The sequence below is a fragment of the Alternaria atra genome (assembly GCF_907166805.1).
Source record: "Alternaria atra isolate CS162 genome assembly, contig: 34, whole genome shotgun sequence".
Lineage (NCBI taxonomy): Eukaryota > Fungi > Ascomycota > Dothideomycetes > Pleosporales > Pleosporaceae > Alternaria > Alternaria atra.
Genome location: NW_025091333.1, coordinates 1,453,071 through 1,473,746, shown reverse-complemented (window position 1 = coordinate 1,473,746; position 20,676 = coordinate 1,453,071). Strand labels below are relative to the sequence as shown.

Genomic DNA, 20,676 nt, shown 5'->3' with positions numbered 1-20,676 from the left:
TTGTAGTCATTTAGTTGGAAGAACATGATTGCGGAATTTGGTCAAGTGCTGGATTGTGAAGGCCTTGGCCAAGTGATTGGCGTTGCGCACGATTTGTGAGTTCACATCTGTGCCAAATAGCCCAGTCCCTCTCCACTGTAGAGCCGCTTCTGACTGATCGACCTGTGCATAGCGGATCCCTGTTACTTCCTCGAATCTATACTGTCACGGCACTCGGACCCTCACGTGATGCTACGCACGGGACTACCCACTCCTGTATACAGTTGTAGCTTTGACCTTCGCTTTACAGTCAACCTCAATTCACATGTTGTGTCTATCGACCTACATATCTTCATGAAAACCCATAGTAACAACTCTCCGCACTAGTCAAATACATCATGTACCCGATCTGAAAAAACTGAATGTTCAATAATCACCCAACCACAACCACCGGTTCAGAGGGGCCCAACCTACTGCGTCAAATCCAATATCCTATCCCGAGGCAACCTAGGCTCACCCTCCTGATACGGGAATCCCGCCGTCTCGCGCGCCATATCGTTGATCCACCTACTATTCGGCTTGATCTTCTCACCCTTCGATAGCACATCCGCAAGGTACAGCCACGCGAGTGCATTGCCCACTGTGCTGACTTCGTCACTGACATGAGTGGCCGCATAGTGACTCATCTCATCATACGCCTTGGGATCGCTGAACAGGTGATGCAAATAGCGCGCAACGGCTTTGTAGTCGCCATTTTCAACCAGAAAGCCCGATTTACCGTGTTCAACTTGCAGCGGAATACCGCCAGCGCGCGTGGCGATGATGGGTACGCCTTTGTGCAGGGCCTCGCTGACTTTCACTTCAAAGCCCTCGCGAGTGGAGAGCTGGAGGGCGACGTGGGCGTTGGACATTAGTGCGTTGAGGAGTTGGTCTGTGGGACCGAGGCGCATGACTACCACGTCTTCTTGGATGCCACTGTACTGAGTCCGGAGGAGGTCAAGCGTCTTATCATAGATCTCGGTAGCGTCGGGGTCATCGATGGCGCCGTGACCGACGATGACTAGCTGAGGAATCTCCATTATATATTTGTCCTTCATGTACTTGAGGCGGAATTCAGCATAAGAAGCCAGGACATCGGGAATACCCTTTGCCGGGTCGAAACGTGCGATTTGGACAATGTAGTGACGGTCCGGAAACTTGAGTTGATGCATCCGCGCCTTGAAACATTCAGCTTCAAACTCGTGGATGTAGAACTGCGAGTGCCAATCGTCGAGAGGCTTGTTTAGTCCATCCAACCAATCCGTAGTAGCAGGCAGGTAGCCGACTTTCTCGGTAGTGACATTCTTGGGCACGAAGTCGCGGACAGGGTGGCTAACAAAGGCATCGCAATCCTTGATGTTGTTCCATACCCAGTTCCAAACCTCAGAAGTAGCCGTGCCTTCTTGATCAGCGAGATCAGCACGGACCTGAATGTGGCTGCGGAAAATGACAGGGCGGTCGGGATCTTGTTCCTTAGCAATCTTGACGAGACTCGGCATCTGTGGGTCGTCGACGATAATGACGTCGGCACCGCCACGAGAGCGAGGTGCAAGAGGACCATCTTCTGCCATCCAGAAGCGCTCGGCGTTTTGCTTGCACCATTCGTCAAGGATGCACATTGACTTTTGGTCTAGGCGAACATCGGGCTTGGCTACACCCTGAAGGATATTGTGGTTGTTCTTGGTGATACGGAAAACCTCAGGCTTGGGCTTTGGAACGTACCTGCGACTTCTTAGCATCAATATCTCAGTCGGATGGGGATTTCTTGGTAGTATGGAAGTTTCGAAAATTACCATTTGGCGCCCACGTGGATCACACGAAGGAATCGGATGAGGGCATGCCTCATCAAAGCGACACCTCCACCTTGTGGGGTACTGTTGAAGAAGGCGATCTTGGTTTGGTTCCTTATGAGCGAATCCGCGTATTTCATCGTGGCATTCCAAGTATTTTCGCTGACAGTAGGTGGATAGTCCTCAGCGTAGGTAATGCGCGCTTGGCCAGCGCAATCGACTCCAACCTCATTGCGGTAACCAACAACGAGGCGCGGCTGCCGACTCGGGCCAAAGTACCTGATCGGGGTTAGTCGGCTATCATTTGGAGGGATACGAAAGACATACATGAGAGCTTTTCTTGCCATGGAATCAGCTTCTTCATCTACCAATATCTTGCCGTGTTGCCTCTCAACGATGGGGTTGTCGAAAGTCGGTGAGAAGACCAATGGCACGATATCCAACTCGAGCCATAAGCGCGAGGCGAGCTGAGGGCTAGCTTCAGTAGCTCGCTTCGTCAGACCAGCGCCGACAAATTTGTATAGATGTTCCTTCTGGTAGCTGCGAATCTTGTCAGCTATAAAGTCATCCAGGAGATTTGGACACTCTTCTATAGAAGCGGGTGTAGAGGCCCCTGATCCAGCATCAGAAGATGCAGCTGATGTTCCAGAATCATTGCCATATCTTCTTTGCAGTGAGATGACAGCAAAGTCAGTGGAGTAAGTCCCGTCATGTACAGCAAAGCCAACGTCAAGCGACCCCCTAGAGCCTTCTGTAACAGCTATGCCAAGATAGAGAACCTGTCCGTCTGTCAACGCTGATAGAGTGTGAAAGTGATATTGGCATTGCAAACCTGTAGGCTAATACTCGGCCGCTCTAGGTGCTGTCTCATCTGATTGATAGGAGTCTGGGCCTGGAAGGCGTCGCGCGTCTTCGGAGGCCGCATAGCTGGATGATACCGTTCGGCATCACCCCTTGGTATTGCTAACAACATGTCTCGCGACGGGTATCTCAAAACTGTAGTTGCGATAACGAGCTGTGACGTCAGCTATACGCGGCGAGCGCACAAAGCTAAGTACCAATAACAAATGCGTAGCAAGCGTTATTAGGGGTTATAAATGTACGCTGAATGTTCTTTGCTTAAAAGGAGGAAATTAGTGGCAAGTCCGGAACTTATGCTGCCAGGTCTCTTTGATTACTTCAAACACCAAACCCTGCATGTGACCTTCCGCGGCAAAGGTACAGATGTGCCTAGCAAAGGCGGTGAATCAAGTCAAAATTCACGATCTGCGTTGGTCGAGGCGAAAAGCAGCTAGATACCTAGAATTGCAGTACACAAGAGGATATTGTGACACGCCCAAGGAATGTACGATCGGCGCTGAACAGGGTTGATGAGGCTCGGAAAGCTGGAGCGAGAGCTAGCCGCTCTCAAGCGATAGCTGAAAAGAATAAATCAGCCGCTGGACGACATCAGGCCGTCATCAGGCCGTCATCAGGCCGTCATCAGAGCCTGTTATGGGCGTCCGGGTGCTTTCAGAATGCAGCTTTGTACCACTAGGCCAAACAACTAACAGAGTGTAAATAATTAACAGCGTTGATTATTAGTATAGAACAGTACATATCGTCAGCCAGGCCTGGCAGGTGCCTCATGGAGAGCGCGCTCTACAACGGCGTGTGTGTACTATAGATCAAAGACTAGATTAAGGAGCACTATAGGAAATCGTAAACCGGAGTGTTTGTAATGGCGTCGAGAGGTAAAATCCAAATATTTGTAATTCACCGTCAGGGAGAAAACAAGAAAACAACGCTGATTTACAATTCGCCATGATAGCGTACAACTCCCTATCTTTTGTATCTATCTCTTCTCATCATCCAACGATCAACCTCGACCAATCCCCCCTCCTCCTCCCCCTCTACTACCGTCTCCTTCTCCCTATTCCCATTCCTCGCCTAGGCGGCGGTCTTCCATATCCTCCTCCCATACCCCCACCCATACCCCCACCCACACCATATCCTATACCAGGTCCCGCATTAGGATGCACAATATGCATAACATTACCACCACCTCCTCGGCCGCTGGCACGGCTAGCAGTATACGCACGGCCGTGACGGCGTTGAGGCATTTGGGAAGGCCCGCAGCCCATATTGCCGTCTATCCTAGTTCTTCTCTTCACTTCTCTTCATTCTTGGACTTGGAGGACGGTGGGCAACAGCAAAGTGTTGCCAAAAATGCACTTGAGATGCACGTGTTGGTTGTTTAGTGTCGAACCTGAAGTGGGTTCCCGGCTGGACTTGGAGCGGAAAACCCGGATCGACAGGTTGTGTTCGGTGGGACCGCTGAATCTCCTCAACCTCGGCTGCGGGAGAGTTCTTATGAACTCAGGGTGGTACGAGATGGGAGACCTAGTTCGGAGCCGTAGGGTCACTTTGCGGATTTGGAACAGTTTCCGAGATACAGGGTTACTGTAAGGGTGACGTTACTTAGCCGTTGTAGTGACTAAGTAACAAGATAATGTGATATTGATTGTATAAACTCTAATGCGTGTTCGAATAACGATAATAATGGTTCCTACCGTCGAGGACATCAAAACCCCTTATCTGTCGCTCTCACTCATCTTCATCATCTCCGCCAAGATAAACGTCACAATACGCTTCTCAACATGACCTAGGCTAAGCCATTGTACCAAACTTTACGAACACTTTCACATCCGTCGTCAGCCAAATCCAGACCCTTCGCTTACGAACCCTGCGTGGCTGGTCGCTCTCAGGTAGCGTCGCGGAGTATAGGACTTATTCTAATTGGGTGGGACGATACGGCTGTGGCTTAGCTATTGTGGCATTCGGTAGCGATGATGCGGATCTAAAGTTAAGTTTCTGGCCAAGCTAGGATAGGTTGACTGAGGGTTAGCGACATGACGACAGATTGTCCTACCTGAGAGGACACGATGAAAGAGGCCTGTTATGTGACGAACTTAGGAACGCGCCACTATCATACTACCGGTACGCGGCAACCCACGGTACCGTGTCCATGCACCCAATACACGGATTCAGCCAATGCACGCAAATCCTCACCAGAATACTAGTATTCTAGTATATTTTAAGATATTCTAACTCTGTGCTACAAAGAGACATTATAGAATCACTAATGCAGAAGAAGCATGCGCGTTGTGCTGTGGGTGATGTGGGTGGCCTTCCGGCCGCAGAGCGCTCCCCAACTCCTCCACCCAAATGGGCTCCCACGGCCACAGTATCAATCAGTACAAAAATTTTGAGTCAATATGTTTGTCGCGCAGGCCTATAGAGTATTCCGCCAGCAGATCTTGTGATGATAGTAATTGTGTGTGGTTCTACAGCCTCATCTTTCGTGGTGTTGATCGTGGCCATTGCGCCCATTCGGCGAACGCCCACATCCGGTGCCCGGGCACGGTACCGAAGGTATTTTACCTTTTTCCCTGTGCATACTGCATCTTCTGGTTTTCGTCCCACAACGCATCTTTCTCTCTCTCTATTCTCTGGATATAATTAACAGCGGCCGTTAGCACCATGCCCTTGCTTGGCTTATACCATCCAATAGCATCACCCTCACCGCTCTGTAGCAAGGTTGGTACCGCTCGTCGTAACCTCTCCATGTCTAAGCTCAGGCCTTCACGGTACTTGCGCTCGACTTGACTATGTGGCACTCGGCCGCGGTATTGCTTGTTCTGCCTTGCTGAGGATATCGATACCGGCTCAGTCTTGTCGCTGCGGTTGAGGCACGGGCGTCCCCGCTTGCGCAGTGGGCGCTTTGACGTGGGCGTGCTTTCACGCTCGATTGAGAGTGGGAGTGACTGAAGCTTCAAGATACGTGGCGAGACGGTTGTCTCGGTTGCGTTGCTGCAAGGGGAAGGAATGCATGAGCAGGTAGTATTTGGAAAGATACAGGCTGCTTCATGGGAAGGACTGATTGGAAAATCGGCTGAGGTCTGATTGAACAGTTCGAATGGAGCGCGATCGGGGCACTTTTGGAAAGCAGAATTAACAGTCGTTGTCATGTTCGATTCTGTAATGCCCGTTACCATCAACTTCGGGTTGAAGCAGCTTGGTGTTCTTGGTAGGAAGCTTGAAGTCATTTCGCGCAATGCCATTGGTTTCTCTAAGGATGCATCGATTTCGAAGAGGGTGGACAAGGGGTAAGCAGGAGACGTGTTGTCAGCGTCTGCAAGGTAAACGTTTGTGGGGTAGGCCTCCTCGAGATCGATTGGACAAGACGACATTTGGGGAGTGGCTGAGCAATTGGCACATGCTACCTTGGGATAAGTTGAGAACTGCATTGCGCAGTCAACGTCTTGCCGGTTCCAGAATAATTCATAAAACAGGTTCACTTGGTATGCATTGCTTGTAGAGATGGAGGGTTTCGAGGTCTGGAAGTAGCATCAGGCCACCATAGAGAACGGCCTATTTAATATAAGATGATCTTTGCTTCCATACCAGTAGTTCGACAGCCAAGGAATGCCATTGTTCATCCACCGCCTAGCTCAACACTGCTATGAGCGATTGTTTGCAATTACAAGGTATTCGCAGCCAAAGACATATGTCATTGAAGCGTGTGCGGGGTAGGTGGGCCGCCTGTGTCGCCAAATGGCCAGCCTGTGTTGCTTGTATTGTCCAGACCCACATTGACCGTTGCACCGGATTTGCTGGTAAGGGCCACGTCATTTCCCCGGTGCTTTGTCGAGCGATTTGCTTTTAGTTGGTCATTCTAGCCATGCCCACAGAAATTCAAGCTTTTGTCAGCGCTAGCTCACGCTGTTTCCTTAGAGAAACCAGAGCCATCCTTCCTAATTCTAAGATCCGAGGATAGACCGAAAATTAAGATGTTGATTGAACTCGGATAGTCTCTTGCGGGACGTTCGATCTCCGTCACGCTAGCGGTTTGATGGAGTTAATTAGAATGATATCGAGTGCGGCTCAAAGAAAGGGGGCTTGGGCTCTGCTTTGCTGCACCTACCTAGAACTACCAGTATACCACACTTGCTGCGATCAGCTTCCCGCTTTTCTAACACTTCAAGTCCGCAATCGACACTGCCCTTTAGCTTCATTCACAATGAGGGGTTACGGCTACGCGGCAACGGTACGGTCGCCAGTTCGCCCGAGGAGCGTTCAGACAAAGGACAGATCTGCAGATCCTAGTGCTGTTATCTTTTGTCGAATGATAGCGCGTCGATAGGTTCTCAACATTGATGGGACCTGTAGGGCTCAGAATGCAGCGTCTGAAGCACAGTCCGCAACAAGCAAGCCAAGTCAAGCCGGCGCCGATATCTTGACTTGGTATGCAAGCCGTACTGCAACTTTTAGGCTTGCTTGAGGCTTGATAGTATTATCGGTGCCTGCGAAAACATATGGACCCCCCACCCCTGTTTTGTTAATCGATCGTCCAAATTGACAGTTATGTCAAAACGTCGATATTAGTATAAGAAAAAGCCTCTTTTTGCATTGCAGATGATTTCTATTCACTCTTATTGCAATTATATGGGTGTAGGAGACGTATAGGGGCTTGTAGAGAGTGTGAAGGTGAAAGAAAGGAGTAAGAGAGCTTCCATCCGGTCTTTCTACGGAGGTTTGATGACGTCTTTGACCACCTACACGGTAAGTTTCTTACTCCCATCTCATCCGATAGGTCAGTCTAAAGCTATCATCTCATCTTTTCTGCGTGCTCTCTCTCTCTCCTTCACCCTCACACTCAGACTCAGACTGGTCATCAATCAATCAATCAATCTAACGCCGTCTAAATTGATTGATTGAGTGCTTTTTTAGGCTCAGATTGAGTTAAGATTGATTGAGTTCTACACACAGAGCCTAAATTGAGTTGAGTTGAATGACAAAATTAGAACGTGAAGTTGAGTTGATTGAGATTGATTGAGATTGATTGAGATTGATTGAGATTGATTGAGATTGATTGAGATTAATTAGGGACTGATTATAAGATTGACTTTGACCTATTAAGAATTAGTTGGGTGTTTTGCCTTTAGGCCTATTCTTCTCCACGATCGAATTGACTGTAAGGCGCTGAGTAACTCTGGCTTCATATTAAGTCGTCGTACACTAAGCAGATCTCCAAGCTCACTAAAGATTCTCTCGCAGTCAGCTGAGGCAGCTGGAATAGAGTAGATGTCAAGGGCTAGTTGGGAGAGAACCGGGTATCGAGAGCGCGTAACCAGCCAGTAGTTGATTGGGTGCCTTGCGAGAGGGTCGTCTTCCGCCAAAGGCGCCTCGCGCTTCCAAATATCATACTCATCGTCCATTGTGCTGGCTACCTGCTTTTGACCTGCCTTGATAGAGCTCCGAAGGAAGTCATCCCGCCCTAACGCTCTACCAACGCGCTGGCGCTTATGCGGTCGCGCGGCTCCCTCAGACGACGACGGCCTACTAGCTTTTGCAGCTACCTTATCCTTGTGTGACCTCCATAATCGTGAGAAGGACTGGTAGCCTTGCTCCAACCAGTCCTTGAATGGATGAGGACCCTCTATATCTTCGTTATGGTCGTCTGGTACTTTCCATAGGTCTTCAAGCGTGTATTTGTACGTGGGGTGGAGTATGGTTGCTGCAAAGTAGATAGGGGAGTCTCCAAGCTTGTCGTAGTACTCGGAGAGCTTTGCGTGGGCGTTGTTAACGTTCGTCTTGAGATGATCCTCTGGCGCGTTGGGGTCTTCATAATCAATACTCTGTAGTCTCTCTTTTTGGGATTCAAGTTGCGCAAGTAGCCATTCAAAGGTAATAAGAACCTCCCAAATAGCACCATGGCTACCAGAAGCGCCTCTGCCCTGCAGTAACATGGTAGCCTCTTTGAACGGCTCAAGCAGCTGCTTATACTCAGTTATCGTTGCCCAATCCTTTGCGTGCATTCCTCCTTCTTGAATAAACTTGCGTGGCTGCTCGCGTGGCTCTTTCCGGCGAGTAGCTGCAGCGACTTGGTATTCCTCTATTTTGAGTTGCATGTAGGCGTCAAGCGCTGTGTGGAGCTCGCATGCGCGATCGAAACAATCGTAATAGGAATTCCAGCGTGTCTTGACAGACTTAACAAGTTCTCTTGGCTTAAACGGCTCCTTACGGTGCTTTGCATCAGCTTCTTGAAGCCTCAGAAATAGCTCCCGGTTCTGTGGCGATGATGTAGCAGAGGTAATCGCGTCAAAGAGTACAGCAATAGGACCGAACTGTCGCCACTCAGCCATAAACTCCTCTTCTTCCTGTGTACGTGTTAGCGGAGTAAGTACTACACAGCGAGGTAGCTTACATTGACATTGAGCCCCTTGTTTTCAAAAGAGTCCTTATCCCGACCCCATATAATCTCTTGCGCAGCGAGGTTGAGAATGTGGCATGTACAGCGTAACCGGCGATGAGGCGCATAAAAACTGAGATCTTCTGCGAGGAACTCTACTGCGACATCATTGTTCGCAGCGTTGTCTAAAACAAAGTAGCCCACGTGTTCTTTATCAATCTCAAAGGTTGTAAGCGTGTCGGATACAGGAGAGCCAATATTCGCGCCAGAGTGTTTTCCGTGCAGCACGGGTAGGCCAAGCAGGTAGTCTACTGGCTTAGCAGCCTCGTTAAGGTGATGTACGCAGATTCCCGTGATAGCTCTCTTGTTGCCTGGCGACGTCCAATTGTCAAAGGAGAAGTGGATAAGACTGGTTGCTTTATGGAGGTAGTCCACGACAGCTGGTATGAACGCCTCATATTCGGCAATAATATGATCGCGAAGGGAAACATAGCTCTTCCACAATACCGACTCAGCCAGCGGATTGGCAGCCTTTATTAGCGCGCGGAAGGAGGGGTTTTCAATCGCCCGAAGAGACTAGTTGTCGTCTGCAATCCAGCGAGTAATTGCCTGGAGAAACTTATTACGGTTGAAGCTTCTTGCCAGCTCGTTGGCTACGTCCTGAGATACCTCAGTCCCGCTGGCCTGCATAACAGCGAGTATTGATGTTTGACCAGCTGGGGTCTTTGTAATCTTGCCTAGTTTATCGTAGCCATAACTAGGCTTGATCTATGCTAGGTGGCTTGCTGCAGAGCTAGTGGAGAGATGAACGTTGTATTCTCCACTTATTTTCTTAGCTGTGTGGCAGTGTTTACAAAGCCAGTACTTCTTCTACTGCCCCCAATGCTAGACTGGCTAGCCGTACAGGCATATCTAGCTTAGTTTAGACCCGCGCGCGTGTTCGTAAGGCCGTTTCTGTAAATGAGGTACTCTCTTCCAATGTAGGCCATCGTATGTATCGTCGTCGATATCAGATACCTCGAGAGGTAGAAGGTCAGAGTCGTCATAGACTTCGGGCGCGTCGACCTCAGGGTATACGGAGGTAGCTACTAGAGGTAGGCACGTATTATCTGCGCAGGCAGCTGTTTCCTCAATCGCCTTAGGAACATTTTCGCTCATTATATGTAGAGGTAGGCGTGAAGGTTGGCAGTATTAGTGAGGTAGCTGTTAGTAGGAGTTGTTGTGTCAAGTCGCGACGTGACGCGCTAATGGTGCTTACTAAGTGGGTTATCGATAAGGAGAGAGCCTAAGCTAAACAGAGTACAACCTGCAACTACCCTTCGATAATAAAAAATAGTCTTGCAATATACTTTAAACACAACCTAAACTCAATTAATCAATCAACTTTATGTTACCAAGTTGAGTTGGAGTTGAGTTCTAACTATCTTAAGTTGAGTTGAAGTTGATTGACGAACTCAATCAATCAATCAATCAGATTGAGTTCAAGTTGATTGATGACCAGTCTGCTTTATGCCACTTCCAGGTCTATCGTTATGCCAGTCTATGCTACCTCCACTGTTCTTACTATGCCTTGATGACTCTCGTGACTCGCCGCATCATCCCCGTCTACTGTTTTCCCCAATCCATGCACTTCGACATCATTCAGAGCCACATCTGATAGTGACCTAACCCGTCGGTGTTTTAAGTGTGAACGTGAACCGGAAGCGGACGTAAAGGGGTCGCGAGCGGAGGAATGGGAGTGAGAACCAGATTTTGTGGTAAGACCGCGCTTCCAGGCGCGGTTAAAGAAGGGACGCATTGTCGGAATGCACGCCGCCATGATCACGATGTTTTGCTCGACACCGCAAGTGTATTAGTAAGAGTGCGTTGCGAGTGGAGTTTGGACTTACAGACCCCATAGCACGAGAGGTACAGGGTTGAAAACTATCTGAGGGTGAGTTTTTATTGCATCCAGCGGTAACTCGAGATACTTACGAGGATCTATTGTATCGGTGAACAGTGGCAAATATGTCCCCTTGATAGTGGTAACAATCGCGGACAGCATGGTCATGCTCATCATCACAATGAGACCAACCTTCGTGGATTGTGACATCTGCAGGTTCCAGAAAGCGCGTACTGGCACCACCGCCAATATGACATCCGTGAGAGTTGTATATGCGCAAAGCCAATAAGAGAAGTAGTTGAGCACGTTTGGGTTCCAGCAAGAGCCCGGTAGCGTCTTCTCCCACAACTTGTTGGTAGGCCGGCACTGTCCAAATGCGAGGGCAATAGTAATCATGGCGAAAACAACTTGCAAGATCGCCATGCCGTACAATGCGATGGTCCGGCGAGGGTTTGGGTCGAGAAGCTGGCATATAAGGATCGCGATGGAGATGTTAGGGAAACTGAAGGCGGCTGCCGGATATCAGTTAGACGAGCGGTTCATGACAGTAGCTTGATTAAGAGCCTACCAATGTTGAAAGCTGTTATGACGTCAGCTCAAGCTTGGGAAAACAGAGAAACGTTCGCTCGGCATGCGGTCAACGTACGATATCCAAGCATCTGGATCATGGCACCCTTGAACAGTCGCTCATTACCAAACTCTGCTACCACAACTGCAGTGTGTCGACCGAATCCCAATACGACTCCATAGTGCACGAACGAAGACGCGATGATACTGAAGGTCTGGATAGCATGAGTATCGAGCCTCTCTGACGCGGCGGAGCGAGTCGGACAGGGTCTTACCAGCGATAAGAAGATGAAGAAGTCATCCCATCCGATGACATGGACAATCTTTGCTCGAGCAAACAGCTTGATGCCAACCGTTAAGATGGCAGCTCCGGTCATAACCCATGCGACTACCAAGACCTCCGTTTGCCTACTCTCGGTGAGATCCACAGACTCAACCATGTCTGATAGCTAATTTTGTGTCCTTGAGGAACTCCTGGGGTTCGATAAAAAGTGCTGAACATCCCTATGTACTGTGCAGCGATCACGCTGGGGTCACATTGTGCAGACCGAAAATCCGGGACGACACACCTGTAGAGCCGCAAGCGAGCATGAGAGCCAAGGAAATGGAAAGATCACACAAGCATCATGAAACAGCATCCTTCTTCGAGGCTCGCTGTGCCTACTTGGGTATAGTACAAGTATCCTGAAACGCATCCCAATACTTGAAAGGCCGAATGATCGTGAGCATGGCGGTCAAGGGTCAAGTATAGGATCATCCGCTATTGGAGGGAACTAACCGATGGTGTGGCAGGGGCCTAAGGAGATACTTGTTGCATGTGCTTTTACCCGAATTCTTCCCAACAGTCGAACAATCCTACGCACACATTACGGATTACTTTTTTCTCAAGTATCGTTTACGTCAGAGGACATAAGCAATTCTATCAGCTATACCTGGATGTTAGGCCCTCCGAACATGACAGTCGACACTCACAGTCTGCGCTGGGTCTAGAGAGTCGTCGCTCAAGGGTCTCGGGAGGCGCGGCTCAAGTCGCCCGTTCATGCAGTCGCGGGATATCTAGTGCCGGGCCAAGTAAGTCAATTGAGAATAGCGCGCGGGACGCCCATCTCTGGGGGGTTATTATGTTCGCAAGCAAAGTCAGCGACGAAAGCTGGATGATAATGAGTATTCCTTACATATTAAGCGAGCATGGACTGGGGTAAGTGTTATACTGTCTGTACATACTTCGAAGCTGTGAGGATGTTCGACCATTTTATGAGGCCTTTATTTCGCACGATCCGATTATTGAACCTCAGGCATCGCATAAGCACTGAAAAATGCTGGAAAATGGGCGGCAGATCGAGTCATGTGCATGCCGGCGCATGGCGCGATAGGAAGGCAGGAGCCGCACCGAGAAACGGTTGCCGTCCGTAAGGGCGTGGAACTACAGTAAAAGGGTCCTCAACGCCTCCTTTTGCATGGCTGAAAGAACAGAGTTCGACTTCAACAAAACCAGACATGTCGACACCAGTATCAGCTATTCTCGAGCGCATCGCGGCAGCAGGCAAGGCTTATGAAGGTGATGAGATCGGCTCGAGAGAAAACCTTATTGAACTCGGTCGAGATCTGGTAGCAGCTCTCGAAATTCCGAGTGAGTTCCTGCAGAGGAGCTTCTGGGCTGAGGTTAGTAATCAGGTCCGGTGCTTTTGCGACTCTGCTGATGATCCCGCAGCCGGCGATGTCAGCGCACTGCAAGTTCGCCGTCCAAGTCAAGCTCTTCCAGCACCTCAGAGATGCAGGCGAGGCAGGTGTCAATCCTGACGATCTTGCCCAAAAGACGGGCGTCGACTCGGTACTGTTGCAACGGATCATGCGTCACCTCGTCGCCATGAAGATCGTTTTCTTCTCCAATGGCAAGTTCCTCGGAACACGCCTGAGCCACGGGCTCGCAGCGAACAACTACCAAAAGAGCATCGACTTCTGCTACGACGTAGCGCGGCCCTCATTCAATGGCTTCCCGGGGTTCTTCAAGAAGACCGGCTACGAGCTACCAACCTCGCTTACGGATGGTCCCTTCCAGGCCGCCCATGGTACAGAGTTGCCGTTCTTTTCATGGCTGGCCGCGACGCCTCCTCATCTGGATGAGTTTGACAACTTCATGTCGGCGTACCGCGCTGGAAAGGCGAACTGGTACGATCCGGGCTTCTACCCGGTTGCTGAGCGTCTGATTGAGGGTTTCGACTCGAGCAACAACGAGGCGCTTCTTGTGGATGTCGGTGGTGGTCGTGGTCACGATGCCCAGCAGTTCGTGGCGCAACATCAATCGCACCCCGGAAAGGTCGTTGTGCAAGATCGAGAGCCGGTCATCGAAAGCATTCAGGACAAAGACAAGCTTCCGTTCGAAAGCCAGGCTCACGACTTCTTTACTCCCCAGCCTGTCAAAGCAGCAAGAGCGTACTCGCTGCACTCGATCATTCACGACTGGGGCGATGAGGAAGGCATCAAGATTATTGAAAATCTGAAGCCGGCGCTTAAGCCCGGCTACTCGCGGGTGCTGCTGAACGAGATTGTGCTCTCAGAGGAGAAGCCTACCATCGCCGCTACCTCAATGGACATGATGATGCTGGCACATTTTGCTGTACGCGAGAGAACGGAAGCGGACTGGAAGGCGATACTCGAGAAGGCTGGTTTGAAATTCTTGAAGATTTACAATTACCCTGGTGTCGCTGAAAGCGTCATCGAGGCGGAGCTCGAGGCATGAAGCGCAGAGTTGGGGATCAAGTGTTGACGTATAGAGCAAAGAAGATGCTACGTACAAGTGATGTTGTAGTCCATGGCGCATGGCTGCCGGTGCATAGAGAAAGAAGCATGATGGCTTGGGTCAGCCCCCGCGTCGGAAAGACGCTACCGTGTCCGTGCGCGTGATGCGCGGATTCGCGTAATGCGCCGAACTACCCCAACGCGCACCTGCAAAAATGAGGCTGTAGACCCACATACAATAGCTATTATCACGAGATATTTAAGTAGAGTGCTCTATAGGCCTATGCGACAATATTCTCTTATACATACTAGTTGTATAGAGTTGCTGTTCTGGCGCTGCGGGTCTTGTGGGTGCGAGGTGCTGGGGGAGGCGTTGCAGCAACAACACCACGCCGCGCAGCCACTGCACCACAGTTCTGCTTCTTTCTGGGTGCTGCAGACTGTGAAGCCTTCCGCTCGCCTCTTTGGGGCAATTGTACGGCTTTCTCAGCGTCACGAGCTTGCTTATCACGCTCTCTTTGAGTCTTGCGTTCAGCTACTTCCTTAGCTTCTCAGCTTTGACTCGCTCTCGCTCTGCCTTCTCCTTCTCCCGCTGCTCACGCCTCTCCCGAGCTATCCTCTCATTATATAGCTTATTAGCGTGCCTCAGCTTAGCCGTCTCAGCTTTTCTGAGTTCTTCTGCCCTCTGATTTTGTTGTTTGGTCCTCTCATCTGAGCGTGCTTTCTCTACTCTGCTAGGAGAGTAGAACTCTGCTCCACCATGATAGTCCTTGTGATGCTCAAGCCCAAGAGGCTTGCTCATCTTCTTGTGCTTCTTCTGAGTCTTGAGAACCTCTTTAAGGCCTACTATCTCATGGTGGAGGAGCGAGTTTTGAATTGAGATATGGTGGAGCGAGCGCTTAATCTTCTTCAGCTCCTTACTGCCTTCATCCTTGGCAACTTTGCGTAACAGAGTCTCTATTTTGAGCCAATCCTTGCCGGAGTAGACTGAAGAAGAGCTTGTGCTGCTATCAGAGGCCTCAGGGGTACCCTTAGCAAAGCGTTGGAGGATAACGTTGGGCTGGACGGGTGATATACCCGTTTCCCCGAAAGACCTAAGTATCAGCCCCTGAGTAAACGTGCTCATCCAGGCCTTCCAGACCAGGTGGAAGAAGTCGCTCTTCTTGATAACTGACAGCCCCTGGCCACTGTGGAGGTATTTTGTAAGCTCCAATGAGTACGCTGTTGCTAGAGGCTTAAACAGGGCAACGTCGAGCGGCTGCAGCGTATGGGTTGAATGGGGCAGAAAGATGGCTAGTAGGATCTTGTTCTGGTCGCAGTACTCAATAAAATCCATTGTAACATGAGATCCATGACCATCGAGAATAAGTAGGCGGTAAGACCGTCGCGCCTTTGTCTTGGTGTAGCGATCAAACACCTGTTCAAGCCAGGCCAGCCCGATATCGTTGTTCGTCCAGCCTGACGGTGATGAGGTGACGTGTACTGAGTGTTCTCATGTCTTTATATCCTCCACCCAGCTCGATTGTATCAATCCAATAGTAGCTTGATAGATGAGGCTTGGCGGCAACGCTAATCCATCGGCGCACACGCACGCCAGGAGGGTAATCCACTCACGTGAGCCATCTTGGAGAGATGCTGTAACCTCCTTCTTCTTGCACATACGTATGCTGAACACCCGTTTTGAGCGGACGGTGGTACCAATCAAGAAGCCCCTTTCGTCCATATTGTACGTGTGACGCAGCTCAATGTTGTATTGGCTGATCTTATTACGCAAGAGATCGAAGTACAGGCTGTATTTGGCCTCTGAATCAGCCTGGTGGCGATCGTGGTCCATGCCCGTCGCCCAGTGTGAGACAGGGTGGTCGCTGTGTCGGTTGATAAAGCGAATAACCCAGCTCTCGCTCAAAGGCTCGTGAGCCACGTTCGTCGTGAAATGTCGTATCATCTCTCGTGTAGGTGGTATACGTCGCTTTGTAAGCCCTTTAACATATTGTACAAGCTCTTGCTCTTGTTGTGGGCTTAGTTTTTGTTGATTGATTGCCTTGGTTGCATGCGTCTGTGTTGTAGCTTGGTACTTTTGCGTTAAAGTTGAGCGAGAAACACGATAATTTTTGTGCTATTTTCCACTAATAAGATCCTTCGCTAGGCTGTAGCGATTCTATATTTGCAAGCACGTCATCAATTGGAGGCATAGTGGTGGAGTTATGAGGTTGTGAACTTTGGGTGTTTTGGTGTGGGTGGCCCATTACGCGAAGTGGCGCATCACGCGCACGGACACGGTACATGCATCTGTGATCAAACAAGATGTATTTTGAGGTTGAAGAAGTAGACGCAATGGACCACGACAACACTCAAGTTCTCTCTCTTCAGTTAATGTGTGGAAGATACGTCATATCTGTAACGTTGTACATGCAAGTCCACAAGCGACAAATCTAGATTTGTACATCGTATGCAGAGTGGGAATGAGTCGCGATGGTAAAAAACGGCTTTAAGGAATAGAACACAGCACACTTGAGAGAATTATACAGTAACCGACAAAACATTAACACGCCTGCATAGCGACAACCACACCTCATCTCCCCCCACCTCCGCGTAAGCACTCGCCCACAAACCACGACACCCACGTCTCCCTCACCCACTCGCCCACCCTCCTCAACCCGGCAAGAACCTGGTAACACCCCTCCAAGCTTGCACAATCCCCAAATGCCGCCTCTCCACCGAAAACACGAATCCCTTGCCCCATTGACCCGTCAATAACGAAGAGCAAACTGTACCGTCCACCCACGGCCATAATGAGCGGCAACGGCATGGCCACGACGTCGCTCTTGCCGGGTGGGAGGAGGGTGCGCAGACGGTTGAAATGCGTGGCGGCCCAGAGGGAGAGCTGGGTCAGAGCTTCAGACTCGCTGCCGTTGGGTGTCTTTGTTTCAAAGGAGACGGCGATTGGGTTTCGGCGTAGGCTCTGCACGCTGTCACGCGTGTGGTTGATGCTGTCGATGCCGTTGCGGGTGTCTGCGAGGATGCGCTCGACGACATGGGGCGGAATGAGGGTCTTGTCGCAGACCAGGGCATAGTCGACGAGTTTGGACTCGGTGTGAGCGAGGCCTGTCTTTGGGACGAGGCGGGGGTCTGGCCGGGCGGTAGTAATATTCTGGTACTCGATGCCGGCGAGATGCATGCACACCTGGCGCAGTATCAGGGAGTGCACTTTGTCGTTCCAACCTGGCTCTGCGGCGGCTTCATCATGCTGCTTGTGCGTCTCACAGAGGACCTCGTCCATCCATCTCAAGTTCAACGAGCAGTTTGCTCTTAGAGAGTGCGCTGGAAGTCGTGCTCCACCACCATTCCTCTGCCTCGACGTCTTCACGCCTCTCCACGGCAGGCCTGATTTCGTGGGGTATCATGCCCTTTCCGCGTTGGATATCTCGTATGTTGCGCATCAACTGGCGTATCGTGTCTGAGTAGTCTTTAATCGCCATGTGAACCCTCTCGACCTTTCGATCCAGCAAGGCGAGATCGACCATGCTCTTGACGGGGCTCTTTGACCGGCCATGGTCCCTCTTACTCGAGCTGGACGTGGCTGTGGTCTTTGTGACGATGCTGTCGGTGTCTGCGGGCGTGTGGGCGGACCAGGAGCTTTGCGATTGCGTGTGGGCGGACATCCAGTTGTTTGCAGACGAGGCTGGTGGCAGGGCGACGAGGTTGGGCTGTCGGGGTGAGGACCGTTGTGCGATGCGCGTGTTGTTTACCGCTTCATAGTCCCCGCCTTCCTCGGCGATAGGCAGGGCTGCGACGCCGGCCTCGACAGGCTCATCTCGGTCCGTTGTCTGCGTGTCAATCGCGGTTCCGCTGGGTGTCTGCTGCGAGGAGGCATCTGTCGTCTGCGCGTACGTGTGGCAGTCGAGGGTCGCGAATTGGCGGCATAGCGGACGGCTTGCGAGCATGCTGCTGCAACGCAGGCGGGGCGCTGGCTTGACTGGCCGCGGGCTGCGAAGACCATGTCTAGCCAGCTGTCGACGCTGCGCGCGTCTGAGCACCACGAAGACAGCGCTGCATCCTTTGGAGGAGTGTCTGATGGCGATTAATTGATGTTGTAAGTGGGTAAGGCGTCCATGACACATGTGCAAGAGGATGACGACGATTTCAAGTGTCGCGTTGAACAATTCGATGAGCTGTTGGCTTGCGGCTGCTCGCTCTGGGCTGTTGCGCTCGTTGTCGGGGCAGCAGCGCATGGGACGCCATCACCATACCATGCCGAATCGTACATTTCACAGCCATCTGCATCACGACGGCATACGCAAAATGGGAAGAGATGCACAGAAAATGGATGCACCAGATTAGTGAGGTACTGCGGTTCTTGGCTTAAGTATACTGTGTAAGCCATCTGTAAACCTGTTGACACTAACGTGAACCACAAGTGCAAGAAAAAACACGACAAACGAAAACTCAATTTTTGGAAATCACATCACAAAAGCATCAAAGCACATACTGCCAGTGGCCGCAACAATCACTACAGGCCATCGCGCGTCCCTCCGCGTCGATCTGGTACCTGTAAAGCCGCCGTTGTGGCCCTGGCAGAGACGGACACACAAACTGCGAGCAAGCTACTTAACATGACACGTCCACCAAATGCAGCGGCAGCCATCTAGCCGCGACACAGCAACACAAGACGTGGCGACGGAGCCCAGATACGTCTTGAGTACAACAGTCACAACACACACACACACACACACACACACACACACACACACACACACACACACACACACACACACACACACACAACAGTCACTGATGGGCTTTCTGGCCAGCCCATCACCATCCGACAATGCCTGCAACGTCCCGCATCGACGAGCCCTCGGGCTGAACAACACCACCTCTCGCGCGAACCAACTCACAGACATCTGGCGTGCTACCATCGGTGCCTACAATACATACAGATCTTCAGACAGCCTCGTCTACAGCCGTCTCCACTGTGTCGAAGGAGTGGTGCCCCTTTGACACACCCGACAAGGTGTGAGGGATTCGCGCGGAGGCCCTCATGCTCAGTTGAGTCGATGGCGCGCACGAGCGGAGCATCGATCTCGTGAAGCTGCGTCACGACAAAATGCTGCTGCCGCTGCGCTCGGCGGCAGGTCACACCACATACCGCAGCCGCATAGGAACCTAGTGGACGGCATCATAACACTCAAAGAACATCGGAGAGCGGGTAACATATTTCAAGCCTTGGGGGGCACGGGGGCAAGCTAGCACACGACAGCTAAATGCTAGGGGCAGGCTGAAGGTATAGCGGTCGCAAAGCATGAGGCAAACGTGCCTCGACGAGCCTTGAAACAACGTTACACACATGAGGCTTCGAGTACGGCATACACACAGGAAGACAATTCGAGGAAACATACAGACAGGCAAACACGTCACTTCTAGAGACGAAATGCACATAGTCGTAGATAGAAGCCAGACCACGCATGGGCGAGGGGACAGCTGGCTATACCATCGGTATGGTGAAGTGGGGCGGTGCTGATGTATTCAGCAACGCGTCGGCTGTCCGCCAACCCTTTGCATCCGGGCATAGCTGCGGACTTCGCGGCTGAAACCGAGTAGGAACAAACCAACCAACCAACCAACCAACCAACCAACCAACAGACGAAGACTTTGGTCTCCTGTAATTCCGCCATGGTGCTCACGATGTAAAGAACCACGTTCCCATTCAAGTATGATTTAGTTTCCTTCGTTTCATTACGTGAGTTTAGCCTTGTCAAGTCTTCTTAAGACCGACACAGTGGGCATATGATACCGAGGCACAGCCAAATACGAGCGAGGTGCAGATGCAGTTCGTCGATTCCTTCAATGCTTGACCTGTAGCGCTCCGATCGTGCAATGACAGGCAGCACGAGGGTGATGACGCTTACCTAGTCAGACTACATGGTCAGCACTTGTCCGCTATGGCACGACCCGCACCTGGTGCTGGCGGTCATCACATGTGGCGCATCATAGCGTATTACGCTGTTGTTGCGATTACATTACTCGTTGATAGCATGTCGGTTATGATCCTCTTAGCATTATGTTGATGATTGCCAGCATTTTATCCACATGGCTAACCTGTCAACGCAGGCAACGTTAGGCGTGATTGGTAATGACTGGTGGATTCCGTGCCTCATGATGCATTTCGTGGCTGGTACACGATTTGTCCCGCAGCCTGCAGACTCTCCTGCTAAGCTTGTTAACCTGCGTGACTGACATTGAACGATGGGAAGAGCGTCGAGGCCGTCCTTCGCGACCCTGGCAGTTCTCGTTCACATGTGGCACTGTGATGTTGCTGCTCATTGTCGTTATTAGAGTTGTCATTCGGAACGTAGACACCCGGAGTCGCACGAACCGTTCGGCTTGCTGCGGGGTCAGCGAGACGAATCTCGGCATATCAAGATGCGTGATAAGCAGAGACTACT

The 20,676-nt window shown here is 50.9% G+C and overlaps 4 protein-coding genes across 4 annotated transcripts; 1 reads left to right on the top strand and 3 right to left on the bottom strand.

The window, feature by feature from the left end:
• Positions 1-449: 449 nt before the first annotated feature.
• ALTATR162_LOCUS10920 (uncharacterized protein) lies at positions 450-6,040 on the bottom strand (the record flags this gene model as incomplete). The annotated part of the gene is made up of 4 exons (XM_043318560.1): positions 450-1,740; positions 1,812-2,087; positions 2,136-2,348; positions 5,232-6,040. 4 exons carry the CDS (start codon positions 6,038-6,040, stop codon positions 450-452), a joined length of 2,589 nt encoding a protein of 862 aa, XP_043174495.1.
• A 4,887-nt stretch (positions 6,041-10,927) lies between these two features.
• On the bottom strand, positions 10,928-11,931 carry ALTATR162_LOCUS10919 (uncharacterized protein; the record flags this gene model as incomplete). Its single annotated transcript, XM_043318559.1, has 5 exons — positions 10,928-10,965; positions 11,017-11,436; positions 11,493-11,504; positions 11,571-11,706; positions 11,767-11,931. The coding sequence occupies 5 exons, from the start codon at positions 11,929-11,931 to the stop codon at positions 10,928-10,930; spliced, it is 771 nt and encodes a 256-aa protein (XP_043174494.1).
• A 1,057-nt stretch (positions 11,932-12,988) lies between these two features.
• ALTATR162_LOCUS10918 (uncharacterized protein) lies at positions 12,989-14,231 on the top strand (the record flags this gene model as incomplete). Its single annotated transcript, XM_043318558.1, has 2 exons — positions 12,989-13,153; positions 13,203-14,231. The coding sequence occupies 2 exons, from the start codon at positions 12,989-12,991 to the stop codon at positions 14,229-14,231; spliced, it is 1,194 nt and encodes a 397-aa protein (XP_043174493.1).
• A 2,571-nt stretch (positions 14,232-16,802) lies between these two features.
• ALTATR162_LOCUS10917 (uncharacterized protein) lies at positions 16,803-18,174 on the bottom strand (the record flags this gene model as incomplete). Its single annotated transcript, XM_043318557.1, has 2 exons — positions 16,803-17,452; positions 17,502-18,174. The coding sequence occupies 2 exons, from the start codon at positions 18,172-18,174 to the stop codon at positions 16,803-16,805; spliced, it is 1,323 nt and encodes a 440-aa protein (XP_043174492.1).
• Between the last annotated feature and the right edge of the window lie 2,502 nt (positions 18,175-20,676).